General features: G+C 39.4%; 1 protein-coding gene across 2 annotated transcripts in view; it reads left to right on the top strand.

Moving 5' to 3' along the window:
* sbf2 (SET binding factor 2) overlaps window positions 1–15819 on the top strand; it is a 118117-nt gene that overhangs the window by 35952 nt on the left and 66346 nt on the right. For both annotated transcript variants that reach the window (XM_046857382.1, XM_046857383.1), the window contains exons 3-6: window positions 4779–4916; window positions 10533–10667; window positions 12370–12480; window positions 14796–14901. In XM_046857382.1, the coding sequence (XP_046713338.1) occupies window positions 4779–4916; window positions 10533–10667; window positions 12370–12480; window positions 14796–14901 (490 nt within the window). The remainder of the gene's footprint in view (window positions 1–4778; window positions 4917–10532; window positions 10668–12369; window positions 12481–14795; window positions 14902–15819) is intronic.

Raw genomic sequence — 15819 nt, forward strand, 5'->3', positions numbered from 1 at the left:
ACTTTGAGCAGCAAAAAGCTTTGGCCACTGCTAACGTGTCTTGTGCACGTATCCATATGAAACACTTCCCAAATCGAGAAATCAAGAGTGAGTGATATCACAGGGGGATTAGTTTTCTAGAAATAAATGAGTGCACAGGCATATCACTGTCCTCACCTTGAACATTAGACGCTGACGACAAAAAAAAAAAAAAAAAACTGTTCGTGATCAAACTACTAACTTCCAGGTTTGTCAGCAAAACAATCTAGCACATATTTCTTTTGGTTTTCTGGCAGACGTGTCCAAATAGGGCATTTAGGTTGTGATAATACCGAACAAGAGGTTATTCTGAGCTTACACTTGACCGCTCGTGAGGTGCTTATACGCCGAAATGTTCTCTTTGTCCTCCAGACGGGACAATGCAGTATGCGGTTTATAGCAGTCGCTAAAGGGGCGGGACTGGAGTAATTGAATACACCAGAGAGCAGATGAAGGTCTAATTTGGTTGTCCTGTTCTTCATGCTTGCTCAGCTCGCACCGATTCTTAGCAGGTCAAACCGCAGATCCGGTATCGCTTTGTGGAACGGGCGGCATGTGCACATGACGAGGAACCCTCAGTGAAAATCTTATCGGGCTTATTGACATCACAAACGCAGGAGCACTAGAAGTGCCATTGTCACTTGACTGAGATCTAAACTAAGCGCAGGATGTGTTATGTCTTTGACATGACTCAGCTGGTTCAGAATAAGCAAGTGCGCGTGTGTGTGTGTGTGTGTGTGTGTGTGTGTGTGTGGTGAGAAGGTTAGATAGACTGCCATAAGCATTCTTTTCTTGGTCACTCTGTACTTTGTATAGAGGTTATGAGCGTACAGTAGCAGAGATTTTTCTTATCAGAAATCTGTTTATAGTGTCGCTTCTCCCCTCACTATCACTGTGACTCTCCTTTTCACCAAAGTTATTCCTGTTATCTGTCTGCTTTGCACTGATGCTGTTTCGATGATCTCGGTTTTCTTTTTTCTTTCCACCGGCAGCCTAAATAAATTCCTCGCATTCCTTTCTGTGACGCATTAATGCTTTAAATAGCCAACATGCTGTTACACTTGTCTCTTTTTCACCCGTCGCAATATTTTTGACAGGGAACCCCAAATTTTGGCACAATTATAGATTACTTTTGAACAGTGGAATTAATGTCCACAAAGGTTGGATTTTTGAAAAGCTATCAAAGCTATCATTACCATGTGGCAGTGGTAATTCAGATCTTTTAGAGGCAATCAGTACTGCACTGCTGCATGCAGTTACCACCCTTGCAATCTTCTGAAGCATAACAGCTCCCAATTAATTAGCTAGAAACCATCTAGTTACAATCTAGAAAGAACCTAATATAGTATACCAACCATCTAGCAGACTCAGCCAAATGGCATACTTAAGAAAAACCTACAAAAATCCTTAGCACCTTCTTGTATTATTATAGCAACAACCTTGCAACCAGCTTGAATACCATTGCATCCATCTAGAATACTACAGCAACCAGCTATCGCAAATCCTTAGAAAACATTAGCAATGATCTTGAATAACATAGCAAGCAGTGAGAAATAGGTTAGCAATCTGCTAATCTGAGATACCATAGTAGCCAAACTACGCTACACACTACACTAGCAGTCACATGGGATACCTTGTGACAAAATAGTAACATCTTAGCAACCATCTAGAACACTACAGTTACCATAGAGCAATGCCCTAGTAAGCAGATTGAATACCATAGAAACGACCTAGTAACATGCTGGAAACCACACGGACACCATTAAAACCTTCTAACAGCACCCTAGAATACCAGATGTTACCAGTGTCACTCTGTAACATTGTAGAAACCAGGTGCACTACCACCAACAACTTCGAGCACTATAGCAACACCTTAGCAACAAAATGGAATATCATAGCAACCGCATAGCAAAACCTTAGCCACCAGTTGGAATATTAGAGTAACAAACAAACAACAATCTACAAACCACATGTAACACCACACAAATATTCATCTTAAAAAAACAACAACTACACCCAAGCAACCACCTGAAATAATATAGCAACCACCTAACAACAGCCCTGCAACCACCTGGTTTAACATAACTTCAATAAATAACTCTTTTAACGATGTTTGAACTGAAACTTAAAACATAATAAAACATTAAAACCAAGACCATAAACAGTGTGGTAATATTTTGACGTGTTTATTGGGCTCTGGCTACGTTGGTTATGTTGAGGAACTGATGCTGCTCTGTTTCATATGAAGTCCATTGTACTTTTTCTGACCGTAACTCCCACTCATACTTTACCAAATCGCTGATGTTAGAGCATCCTGGGTGACTACAGTCATCATGTAACCGCAAGCGATTCTGTCATAATCTCCTTTAATATCGATCCAGCATTAGCGGTATCATAAACGCGATCTGATCAGATCATCTCGGGTGCGGTTCTGTTAAGTGTATTGCTTTAGTGGTTTTGTTTTCTGTAATGATCTCCAGACCTTTTTAAAGAAATGCAGGCAGACATCCTGAAATAGACATTTATCATTATGAATCAGATAATCTAACTGCAGTCCTGATCACGGCCTGTCATGGGACCTGACATCATTGTTGGCTGGCTGTAGCAATCGAATACAGCAGACAGCTTTGGCTTCTCACCCTGAGACACGTCCCAGCATAGAAGAGTCCGCTTCCAGCTCGGCTGCTGAGGTCCCTCCAGACCCCAAGAACAAAGCCTTGCTTAAGCTAATATTACTTTACTCATCAGTCAGGCATTCTCTCATGGTTATTCTCCGGGCCTTATTCTGTGTGATTGATTAAACCAAGCACAAATTGAGGATTTCACTTCTAATATTTGATTCCCAAGTAAGAATTCTGTCACTTGCAGACATTCAGTCCCTTTCCTTTACATTCTCAGCCATTCAGAGGAAAGGGCTGTTGATGTCGTGGTGTGATTTTTGCCAAATCCACCAATCATATTTTTTTATTAGCGTGTCCTCAGGTAAGCATCTGTATTATTGATTTCCTCTGGAAATTTACCACATGCTTTGCATATTTTCCCTATGTTTTCTGGCACCTGTCCCGATCCGATGATGCTGGAGCATTCCGCTTTTCCCTCCGCTGCCTCGCAGCGTTAGAGCTTTCCTGCCTTCTATTGTGTCTACCGTCAGACTGTGACATCCTGGTTCATCACTCCAACGCTCTTTCGCTTTCTCCGCCTTTCATTCTACTTCCTCTCTGTTCCTCTCTTCCACGCATAACACAACGGACCGTGTAAACGTGACACGGCTAACGTAAGGCAGCGCTTGCTCGCGCTCGGCCATCATATGGCGTACATTTGAATCGATTCTGTTCCAGCCCGGAAATTCTGTTCTGACACCTGAAAAGGACCAGTTTGCTTCTGAATGGGAAAAAAAATCTTAATCTTCATAGGAACTATTAATGATACATTGCATAATCACCTTAACTTTAAGGCTATTGATGTTTCCTGATTTACATTCCTGATTGTAAGTCGAAAATTCTGAACGGGAATCTAGGTGTTTAGAGTGAGTGGCAAGGAAAGCGGATGAGTGCCATTTCCTGCTCTCTGATGAGAGCATGATGTAGCTGAAGGAGGACATCCTGCTCCTGGTCTCCAACGAGTATTTTACGATTAGAAGTAACCAGTATGCCAAGACCTTGCAAAAGTCCCTTCTCACACATTGTTCCAGTAAGAACACTAGGAGTTGTTAATTCTTTTGAAAAACAAAAAATCCCTTATAATAAACTATTAGAAATTCTCTGTGATGGTTATGTTGACAAATCACAATTACACCCATTTGAGGGTCTTCCCCAATGAATTTCCCCAAAGTTGTAAGCATGCACTTGTTTAGAGTGTTAAGATGTTAGTCACAATTTCCCATTACTGAAACTAAAGGGCCAAAAAAATGTCAATCACCACAATACCCCTGTAACCAGTGCAAGCTCCAAGAAGACATGGTGTCTTCGGCTTTGAGTGGAAGAAACCAAATGTCCTGCACAGAGCTCTGATATCAACCTCACTGAAAACCTTTGGCCCAAAATTTGAATGACTGCTGTGCACCAGGCCTCTCACCCAACATAACTGCTTGACCTCTTGTACTCTGATGGTTGACTTAGCAAATCCCTGCAAACATGCGACAAAATCTAGAAGGAAGCCTTTTCCAGATGAATGGAGCTTATTATATTATGCAGGATAAAAGGAAAGCAGCTAAATGTTAATACTCATGGATTTTGTTTTGGATGTTCAATATTCAGTACTTTTTCACCATATATAATGTATGACCTCAGAGTTACCTGTAAAAGTCCCATTAGATGATTTTATGCCTCCATGACTATGGTTTTGGTTTATTTATTTGTCCGTTTATATAGCTGTTTATTTAAGATTCTTGTTGGTGCAATATCACAAGAACAACTTACATGTTTTAGGTTTGTATGCAGACCCTCCCCCACCCCCACCACCACTAATTAAATTTCACCTATATAGCCTGTGGAACCGCTGCTCATGCTTCATCAGATACCCAGACTTTGAGGAAAGTGCTATCTGCCCTCTTCCACATGCAAAAACCCACAAATGCTAACAGTTGAAGGAGAGTGTAAAGATATTCCTGACTACTAACAGTTGAGACGGCATCATCTTAATTCCACTCAAGGAATCAGTTTCAGTGGAACTGTTGTAGCTGTTTGATCGTCAAATCGATGTTCTTTTGCTCTCTGCTTTGCATTCTTCGTGAGATCTAAACTCGTGTTCTGTTTTCACAGTTTTGTCAGCCAGGAGGATGGAGGGTATCCCGTGAAAGAAAATCTCCTACTTTCTTTACGGTTGTGCTGACAGACATTGACTCAGACCGACACTACTGCTCCTGTCTGACCTTCTACGAGGCTGAGGTCAACCTGCAGGTGAGGCTCACTGGAGCTCTTGTTACTGTCTATGGTGTCTTTTAGGGGCTTATGTAATCTTGATTTTTTTCTGCTTCATTTTCTCTATTTTCCATAGTCAGATTAAGCGAATAATTATTCATTATTACTGAACTGTCAGGAAAGTGAGTTGTTTGTTTTTTTATGTTTTGTTTAAGGACAAAACTAAGAAAAGCTTGGAAAACAGCTTTTTGGTGGACTGTGGATGATGTACTGGCTCAGCGTGTCTGCTGTCCAGTTTTATAGAATTGATTAAGATTTTGTACCACTTTGAGATGATATTTTTTCTCAGGGGACAGAAGGATCATTTGCAGCTTTATTGATTTGATGAAACAGAAATTAAATAAGTGGCCGCAATGACTTGTGCCGTAATCATTTTCAGTATTTTTAGTTTGTGTGTGCAATTTATATAAAAAAAAGTTTTTTTTAAAACACCTGTATAGGCAGGGGGCACTTTCAAAATGAAAATGCAATTTTAGATCTATTCAATTTAATACAACAAATGAATCCTACATATTTTTTTTCTTTCTTATGAAAGAGAATCATATTCTTACATCGCACAAGCGTTCTCTCCTCTCTTTTTTTTACAGCATCTCATGGTCCCTTGTAATGTACATAAAATTTGTGTGTGAACATTTCCTTTGCTGTGACTTTGCATCCTGCTCCAAATATTTGCCCCCAGTCATGTCCTTGATGGTTTTCAATGTTTCATGCTTGAGGGTTTAAAAAGAGATTCCACTAAAATTACAAGAACAAGCAGTATCAACTTTAATTCTGGGAATGAGAAACTGTTTAAGATGTTAGAAAACCATTGAGGTTCTTTTCTAAGCAGGACAGAATTAGTAATAAAACCTTAAGCTGTATATCAAACTTCCTGTCAGTCTTCCTGACAATAGCATTGGAATGCCAGCTCAGCATCTGGAATTTTAGGCTGGTTATTAAGGCCAAATGTATCACACTTCGAGATGCAGTGAATCACATTGAAATTGCATCTTACAGTTGTGGCTGCTTGGAAAGGTTAATTAGTTTACCACCTCATTCGGGAATCAGACCATTTAACCTGGGCGTCAGTTTTCCTGTGAGCACATGGAGTCATTAGATCACACCAGTGAACCTTGTTAGCGTGTTAGCTGTAAGCTTGTTAAATAATCCACATGAGTATATTCGTTATTTTGGGGAGGGTCATTACAGTACTTTTAATTAATACATGGGACATATTTTTTTAATAGACTTTCATGCTCCAGGTGGACAATGATTATAAACACACCACCACCATGCTTCACAGTTGACATAAGAATTTATCGAGAGGAATGCATTCTTTCTTACTAATGATCTCTAGTGGAAATTCAGTTTCGAATTCGACATTGTAAACATCGAACATTTCAATGTGTTGTGTTTTAAGTAAAACGTTTTAATATGACTTAAATTAAGATCAGAACACAACACATTTTCAAAAAGCAGAATTATGGAAAATTCCTAGTGTACCATAAACCTTTGTTTGCTTTTTTTTATTTTTTATGGACAATATAACTACAGCTGTGCATTTGTGGCCTGATCCTCTCGAATGTTATGCAATAGTTTGGCCAGGATAAAGAGCATATGAGGCTGTGATGGCCCCCAGCTGTTGGCTGGTGCTGCCTCCCTATGTGACTTCTTGCAGGAGTCGTCTTCTTGTGCTTTCTCTCCGTCTCTCTCTCTCTCTTTCTCTTTCTCTCTCTTTCTCTTTCTCTTTCTCTTTCTCTCTATCTCTCTCTCTCTCTCTCTCTCTCTCTCTCTCTTAAAGAGATGCTTTAATCGTTCTCTTCTGAGTCCTTCAGATGAGCACCGGGGGCCACCCTGAAGCATGCAGCTGGAGTGTCATCACACATATTAACACCAAAGAATTATTCTTTATTATCACACAGGACATTTATGCCTCCCGACGGTCCCCTTCACTATATTTTATCCATTCCTCATTCCTGATGTATTCAGTTTACACACACACACACACACACACACACACACACACACACACACACTCACTCACTCACTCACTCACTCACTCACTCACACACACACACACACACACACACACACACACACACACACACACACACAGAGAGCGCTTGAAAGTAGAGCTGTCAGATAGGATGCTGTAAAATCACTATTTACATTTGTCCCACAGATTAGACATTTCACCCCGTTACAAAATAATATTAAAATAATTGTTGTAGTGATGAACAGAAACACCAACTGCAATCCATACCTGCTTAACGTCACTGATTAATTTCCTCATCATTACTCATAAAGCCCCACAGCCATGTGCCAAAATCTAATGAAAAGCCTTTGAACAAGAATGGAACTTCACAGTCAAGAGAAAATAAGTAAGAAATGGGATGTCCAAACAGCACATATAGGTTTTATGGTCAGAGGTACACAAACTTGTGGCCTTACAGTGTATTGTGTTTTCTGTGTCACTGTCGTCACTGTTTTCTGCTTAGTCTGGCTAGTCATTATATGCAATTATGTCATGATACATCCATCCAGGGATTTCTGGACACTTATATAGACTGATAAGAAGTTGTACAGACAAAAAAAGGTTATAGATTTTTCCACAAGCTGACACTGAAGACTCCTTCCATTAATGTTAAATAAACATTTCGGCTGTTACGGAAAATGAATTGACACCGTCGGACCAATCAGAATCGAGAATTCAACATTGCGGTGGTGCGAAATGTTTATTAAATGAGGGAACATTAATTATAAAAACCTTAGTAAACAGTGATTGTAATGAAATCATTAGTTAGAAGGCTACAACTTTAAATGTGATTAATTTTCCAACATTCAAAACTACCGTTGGAAAACACATGCAACCCGAGGCAGCAAAATGTAATCAGGTTCTCAAAAGCATGCGATTTTTTTTAGCCGTTCAGCATTAAATTCACAGGTTCATAGAACCCTAGAAAGATTCGAACAAAATTTTTATCTGATTGGAAGCAAGAGCTATGGAATGTATTTTCCCTCGTAATTGAGCCAAATCCTCCTGAAAACGCCGAAATGTGTTTCCCATCTGTGGGGGTATTTTAATCCCAGCGCTCCCCACAGAAGATGCTGTGGCTCTCATGGCATGTTTTCCTTGTCTGAGTGAAAAAGGCAATAAAGAGGCAAGTCAGCAGGGTTTGAAAGGTGGCCACCAATATGAGCTTACGCGCATTACGGCGGCTCAAACGGGGCAATTCGAACCAGATTCAGCATGTCAGAACTCGATATTTGTTTTAGATTTGAAAAAGCATTTCTCCTTTCGGACATATTTTTCAATTTCTATGTTTTATTATTTAATGATTCAGTTTTACTGTTTGTCCAGTTCATCTTAATGAGGTATTTTACGTACAATGAGTCCTGTTTTTTCCATCCGTGTCGCTGCTTTTAAATAAAGTATCCGTACTTCTGCTGAAAGAAACAATAGCTGATTCAAACATTATTTATTAGGAAGTTTAAAGCAAAACTACAACCTGCAGCAACATTCAAAGAAGCAGCTTTGAACTGCCAACACAGGTGCAGTTTAAGGCAATAAACCACGTGGTAGCATTTGAACGTCGCTAATCCCACATGCATAAGCAGACCTCAGGTTTCTGTGGTTCTTCATTCCTCTTCATCACCTGCCAGCATCTCAATTGATAATATATGAATACGAATGGTGGATGAAGTACCCCATTTCTGTATTAAGTAAAAGTACAAATCCCATAGCAGCTATCAGTCTTCTGGACAGATAATGAGGCCTATTGGGAAAATGAACTTTCACATCACTTTGGAGCAGAAAAAAGAATGCTATGTGGTTAAACGTTAATTAAAAAAAAAAAACATTTTAACTCTTAACATTAACACCGAGTTTTAGTTTACGTTCTATGAAAACATTTATTTGTTTTCACGTTTAATTTTTTCTGTTTTTCTCCCAGGTTTTTACTAGCAGTCACTTACTACTCTGCTCTTCAATATACTTTATTAATAAGTTAACTTTTTCATGCTTAAGTTGCTATTGTTGCTATTGATTTTTAGTTTTCTTTTAACCTTTTCACCCATCTACACATTTTTATCATTCATGGCAACACATAATACATGATGACACACACGACTCCATATCTAGTTACTCTTGTTCTCATGTTCTTCTGTTGTGACAATGAAGGTGATGATAATTTCCATGAACTCCCATCTCTTGGGTGTTTACTCATATAAATAAACGAGTATGTTAGATGCTCCTCCCTTCTTTAACATTATTATCTTATTCTGTATTATTAGATTGTACAGTTCGTTTCAGCGAGGTTAATGTAATAGATTTGATTTACAATCTTCCAGTCTCCTCTACCTTATGGTTTGTATATAATGAGCCATCAGGGGTCAGAATAACATTCCCCTGGAACTGACATTTGCCAATTATACAAGTACACAGTTTTTCTTAGATCGAGGCCTATTAATAGAATGGCATCTGGGTTTGCTCTAAAGTTTCTTTCGTTCGCACAAGAGTTTATATATTTTATATCACAGCATTTTGTCAGACCCGTGCATTCTTGAGCAACTCCCCTGAGCTCCTTCTCTTATAAAATGCAGGCCAACTCGATTTGCTCGCGCTCCTTTCTTGTGGTGCTTGTCGGTAAAAATGGGTCACCACCACCCCAAACCCCCCCTCTCATTTTTTGAATCAGCATTTTTTTTTGTAGGCTGTGTTTATAAGAACTAGCAATGAAGTAAAGTTTAATCTTTAGGTAGGTTTAGTTGTAATCATAGAATCATATTAATGCTTTACTTCCTCAGCTTCCCATCTAAGACAAGTATAAGCTGTGAATGATCCAGAAGGATCCTCTCAGTCTTACAGATATTGTCTTCATCCCCCACATAATAGTAAGAGGATTTCATTAAAAAAAACAAGGTCTTAAATTAATAAGGACAGTTTTCCATCCAAAAGAGTTTCATTCTCATGGTATGTTCTGAACCTTTTTTTTTTTTTTTTCTCCGAACCTGCCTAATCCATAAAATGCCCTACTTGTGTTTGATTTCTAATCACTGGGAAAAACTCATTGCTTCTGAGAATGGCTTCACTCACACAGCAGAAAAATACACCAGATTTCTTGTATAGCTCGAGGACAGCATTTGCACAGTGAACAGTTGATAACTTCAACCAAATACACTTTATGATCAAACTATAATGAGTGTCCTGGCAACACAATTGCACAATTTAACCAAAAATCCTGGATTATTTATAATCACACTATCCGGTGTCAGAAAGGTGAGGATGGGTTCTCTTTTGAGTCTGGTTTCTTTTGAGGTGTCTTCCGTCATATGATCTCACAAAGATTTTCCTTACATTATCAACTGTGGCTTGAAAAAAATGGATAAACTAAACATTGAAAAATCCATACTCTATGGTGTTAATCTATTGAATCTGTTTATTTCTGTAAAGCTTGTGAAATCCATTTTTAACTAAAAATGAAATCTAAACTTCAAGTAAATTTTTACTGTATATGTGTTCTCTCTCTTTTTTTTTTTTTTTTTTTTTTTATTGTTTTGACATTTCACAGCTAAATGACTTGCTCTTTTGTAATTCCCAAACCGATTTTTTCCCAGGGTACAAAGTCCCTTCAAGGCGGCGGAGATGACGAGGAAGACGAGGAAGAGGACGGTCTGATCCAGCCAGCTGAAGTGTTTGCCCCCAAAAGTCTAATCCTGGTCTCCAGATTAGATTTTCCCGAGATATTCCGGGTAATTTACACAAACATGACTCTTGTATTTAATGCCTTTTCTGCAGAACATCCAAGTGGTGGCCTTAATACCAACACCTCATCAGATGACTGCAGTAGTTAGCAGGATTTCATTTAGCAGCATGTCTGTGTCCTTGTGTTTGCAAAAACACTACAACACCACCTTTTCAGGACATGTGTAGAAGTGCAATTCTGCTTAATCGACTCTTTATTTCCCTTCCTCACCATTTCTCGCATCTAAAACAATACTCTATGGCCTCTAATATCTGTGAGGAATTCATGAACCAGAACAGGAGATTGGCTGATTTTGTACTGAAAGATTTTCTGTAAGGAGATTAAGGATTTACAGAAGGAGTCTCCAGTATCAGTGCTTTGTAATGATCAGAGTTGAAGCTAAGGACAGAGGTGTTTATACTTATTTAACTGTAAATATCATACTTGGCCACTCCTTCACCTTCAGCTCCCTCGCAATGCAGAATTGGAAAATTCCCATTTGTCACAGTTTCTAAAGGAAGGGCATCATGTTCTGCTTCAGAATCTCACAGTAGATGTCGGAATCCATGTTTCCTTTAATGAACCGCAGCTCCTTAGTACCAGCAGCACTCATGCAGCCCCAGATCATGATGCTGCCACCACCACCACCATGCTTGACTGTAGGCAAGACACGATTTTCTTGGTACTTCTCATCATGGCATTGCCACACATGCTGGACACAATCTGAGCACAGCATGAGGACTCAACTGCTTTGATGGACCCTCGTGAGGTCTGTTCCGAGTGGAACCCGTATTGGAAAACATCTGTATGACCCTGACCACTGCGCTGTAACTCAGTTTCAGGGTGATGCAGATCTTCTTATAAACTCGGCATCTTTGTGGAGAGCTGCTAATTCTCAAATCCCCAGAGAGTTCTTTGCCATGAGGTGCCATGTTGAACATCCAGTGGTCATTAGGAGAGAATTGTACTCAAAGCACCACATTTTAACTGCTCTGATACACGATACATAAATTTGTATGGTCGTGTAAAGCAGATAAAAACATCAGCATGATGAATAGGACATGTGACTTTGCATAGTTACACAATGTACAGCTGTTATCTCTTAGGGTGTACTCACTTTTGTTGCCAGTTATTTAGACAATAATGGCTGAATGTTGAGTTATTTTTAAAGGACAGTAAATCTGTACTGCTACACAAGCTGCATATTGATCCTCTAAAATAAATCCAGCTTTCAGTTCTATAGTATTGTCCCTTGAGAAGATCTACAATAATTGCTGAAATGTTAGTGGTGCACTCACTTTTGAGATACTGTGTCCTACATACCAAATAAAAACTTTTGTAAAAGTCAGCAAGAAGTAGCTATAGATTTGTTCTTTGCCTTCTTTATTCTTTGGGGCCTTAGTTTTCTACAACCTAGTGTTTGGAAGATGTATTTGTTGCTTTGTAGAATTCTGAGTAACTTTAGGCGAATTCTTACGACTGAAATTAGTCTCGGTAGTGGCATTTCCTGTTAGTGATGTTAAAACCCTATTAAATCTTACTAAAGCCCTGTGAAATGCTTTGGTGTGTGTAATGGGCAACCACTTCTTTTTGTGTGCTGTTAATTGTACCAGTGTGTGTTTTTGTGGGTATCTGTGTATATGCAGTCTGACTCCCTCTCTCTCTCTCTCTCTCTCTCTCTCTCTCTCTCTCTCTCTCTCTCCCTGCAGGGCTGTTTGGGGCTCATCTACACTGTTTACATCGATAGTCTGAACTTTCCTCTGGAGGGCCTGGTGGCGAACCTCCTCACATGCACTGTTTCTACAGCAGGAGGCTCCCAGGTGAGACGTTAATCAGCCAAACACTTCTACCTCTGACCCACACAGTCTTGGACAAGGGGGGATGCCAGCAGCACAGAGGATCACTTGGGGTTAATTGGCTCGCTCATGTCAGGCCAGAAGCGTGGCTGTGTCAGAGGGGAGGTGCCTCCTCTCACCTCCTGGCTTAGACAGGGGTCCTAATTCCAGATGTTAGGAACGTTTCACCATACGAGAGTTTTTTTTTTTTCTCCTAACAGTGATTTTGCTAATTCAGAGGCGCCAACTTCAATATTTCAGCTGTACCGTGTAACATTTTTTGATGTCTCGCTATGCCGATATGCGAGATTCCTAAAAAAACCCGACCTTTTCAGCTAAAGCAAATAAAATTCACCTGGTTTAAAAGCCAAATAACAGAAAAATAAAACGCAGCATGTGAAAAATACATTTATTCTGCCACTTTTGCTTTGCATTAACTTTAGCCTTATTTGGGTAGGATTAAATGTTCATGGAGTCCTGAGGTAATTTATTATTTTTAAAAGTCTGTGATTTTATTTCCATACAGATTGGCCTTTCTTTCTCCATTGCCTTGCAAGAAAACTGGCTGATCCATCTACTGTTTTTCACCAAACTCAAACTCTGCACTCTTCTTTTAGTTTTGTCTGGATACACATTAACATGATTCTCTATGAGATGTCACATCACGTTGGGAAAAAAGATGCTTGTGATAATTGTTCTTGTAGCATGCGTATCACCAGGTCTCTACATATTTATGTGTTTTAACACTTTGCAAAACAAACAAAAAGAAGCTTCGGAAGAGGCTGTCAATTGTATACTTCATCTGGGCATTAAGCTTTTGAATACTAGTTTGGGTACAACTGTGTGTGTGTGTGTGTGTGTGTGTGTGTGTGTGTGTGTGTGTGTGTGTGTGTGTGAGATTAAATATTGAATATTGACAGCAACTAGGTAAAGCATTCCTTTATACTCAGACAAGCACAATATCTTTTAGCCAGCTCTTAGTTGTTACTCCTTCTAAAATTGTATTTCTGTCCATTTTCTGCTTCTTTATTTCCATTTGACTGTTTTTTTCCATTTTTTTAATCTTGTGCCTGTTGTAGCCTCTGATTTCTGTCTTGCATGACAGCAATGGAACCCAATGTAGGATGCTGCTGTTATATCTTATTCAACTCCGAAGTGCTGAGATGCTTCTCTTCTCACCATGGTTTTTCATAGTAGCTATTTGAGTCCTTACTTGAGCCTGTCTGGCTGAAAAATTACAAAACTGTTTTTTTAATGCTAGTGTCTGTGTGTGTGAAAATCCCAAGAGGTCATCAGTGTCCACAGGCAAAATCACATGTATATTTACTTTTTGTGTTTTTATTCATTTTTCACAGAATCAACCGGCTTCATCGAAATACAAACATTTCTGCAGATGTCTCTGGTGTTTTTTTCTTTTTTTTAAACGTAATGTCACCTCTGCATATTGAATTATTCAGTTGGCTGGTTAGTTTATGTGTCAGTGTATTTTATTTGCCAATAAAAGTCCCATAGACAGAATGCACGAAGAAGATTGTAGGTTTAAAAAAAGAAATCAACAAATATTCCTTTTCTGAAGTGATGGAAAGAATTCAGGCCGATACGATCTGAAACAGGATCTCTACATTAGACCCCGAGAAGAATAATTTACAGGTTTTGTTGTAATGCGTTGGTACGTTTCACAATCCCTCCTGCAGCCGTTATTCATCCCAGCTGCACAGCGAGATCAAACGGAGCACGAGGGCCGTACTCCTCCTCCGACACGATTCAAACTTCCACTCATATGAGCGTGAGGATTTGCAGCATCCGTTACAGTTTCCTTTCCAGCCCACACTTCTAGTCATCTCATTTCACCTTGTGTAGTTTTGCGTTTTTGTAGTTTGCGAGGATAATTTGTACTCGGAGCTTCGACGTTGATACGCGTTGCTGTAGACAGCGTCTACATTTGCCAGTTTTATTTTTAAGGGGAAAGCTATGATTTGGGGTTTTCTCTGGACTACTGGTATTGGTACTGGTAAAATTAATACGCTTATGATGTGGTAAAATTTACTATGAGTACACAAGCATATATATCTTTTTTAAACATATAAAACTATTGAAGTGGTCCGAGACCACCGTGGTTCGGCGCATTAGTATTTTTTTTATTCATTGTGCATCATGTCACTGTTTGCCTTATTAAGTCATGGCGTTCCAAAGATTACGACTCTTTATTAATGTATATTATGAGAATTGACAAACAAATCAGTTCCTGACGCTGCATAGATCCGGCATGGACTGATGTCATTGTGTCTCCATGTTTGCAGAAGCTCTTCTCTCTTGGAGCCGGAGACCGACAGCTGATTCAGATGCCACTAAATGACGACCTACCTGTGACCAGTAAAAGCGTCGCTCTCCTCTTCCAGCAGCTTGGTGGGTCTTACCTCATTTACCCATCCGTTTCTTTCGTTTATTCATCAGCTTATTCATCTGAAATTTGTGCTCATTCATTCACAAAGGTGTTAATAAAGTCAGGTACTGATGCAGGGTCCTGGGGTGCAGTCAGCATTAAGATAAGATAAGATAAGATAGACCTTTATTCGTCCCACAGTGGGGAAATTTCTTACAATTTATCCCAAAGGTGTTCAGTAGGGTTTAGGTCAGATCTCTATAGCAGGCCATTCGAGATCTCCCACTCCAACCCATGTAAACCATATCTTCATGCAGCTGGCTTTGTGTACTAGAGCATTGTCATCCTGGAACACATTTGGGTCCCCTAGTTCAAGTGAATAGGAAATGTATTGCTACCACATCCAAAGGCATCCTATGCAATTGTGTTTTTTCGATGTTGTGTTAACAGTTTGGGGAAGAACCAAATATGATTAAAGAAGTCAGGTGTCCAAATGATTTTGTCCCTATAGTGTAAGAGAAGATATCTTCACTTGCCAAGAAGTTGTCACATGATGACTTAAAGCTACAGTTTACCCATGACTGCTACAAAGCCCCCTTGCACTGGAGACTCCTTCCATACATATTGAAAACTTTGTCATATTAACAATTGAAATCTGGTCCGCCATGCCATGTTTTCAATCCAGAAACGATACTGTATTACAATGAGAAACTTCTACGTCTTCTGACTAATCGGAATGGAGATTCTTTTTCCTTCTGACCCTGTGATTTCATGAACCCTGCCACACAGATTATATCTTCATGAATTTCCTCAGTTTTTCAAAAAATTTCACATTTGTATGGACATAAGGACACCCACATGCTGACAACATGTAGGGCCTATAGACTTGACTAGAAGTCTTTGGATGTATTTAGCAGCGCACTGGACTTGATTGACAGTTC

Source organism: Silurus meridionalis, chromosome 9 (genome assembly GCF_014805685.1).
Source record: "Silurus meridionalis isolate SWU-2019-XX chromosome 9, ASM1480568v1, whole genome shotgun sequence".
In the NCBI taxonomy this organism is placed as follows: domain Eukaryota; kingdom Metazoa; phylum Chordata; class Actinopteri; order Siluriformes; family Siluridae; genus Silurus; species Silurus meridionalis.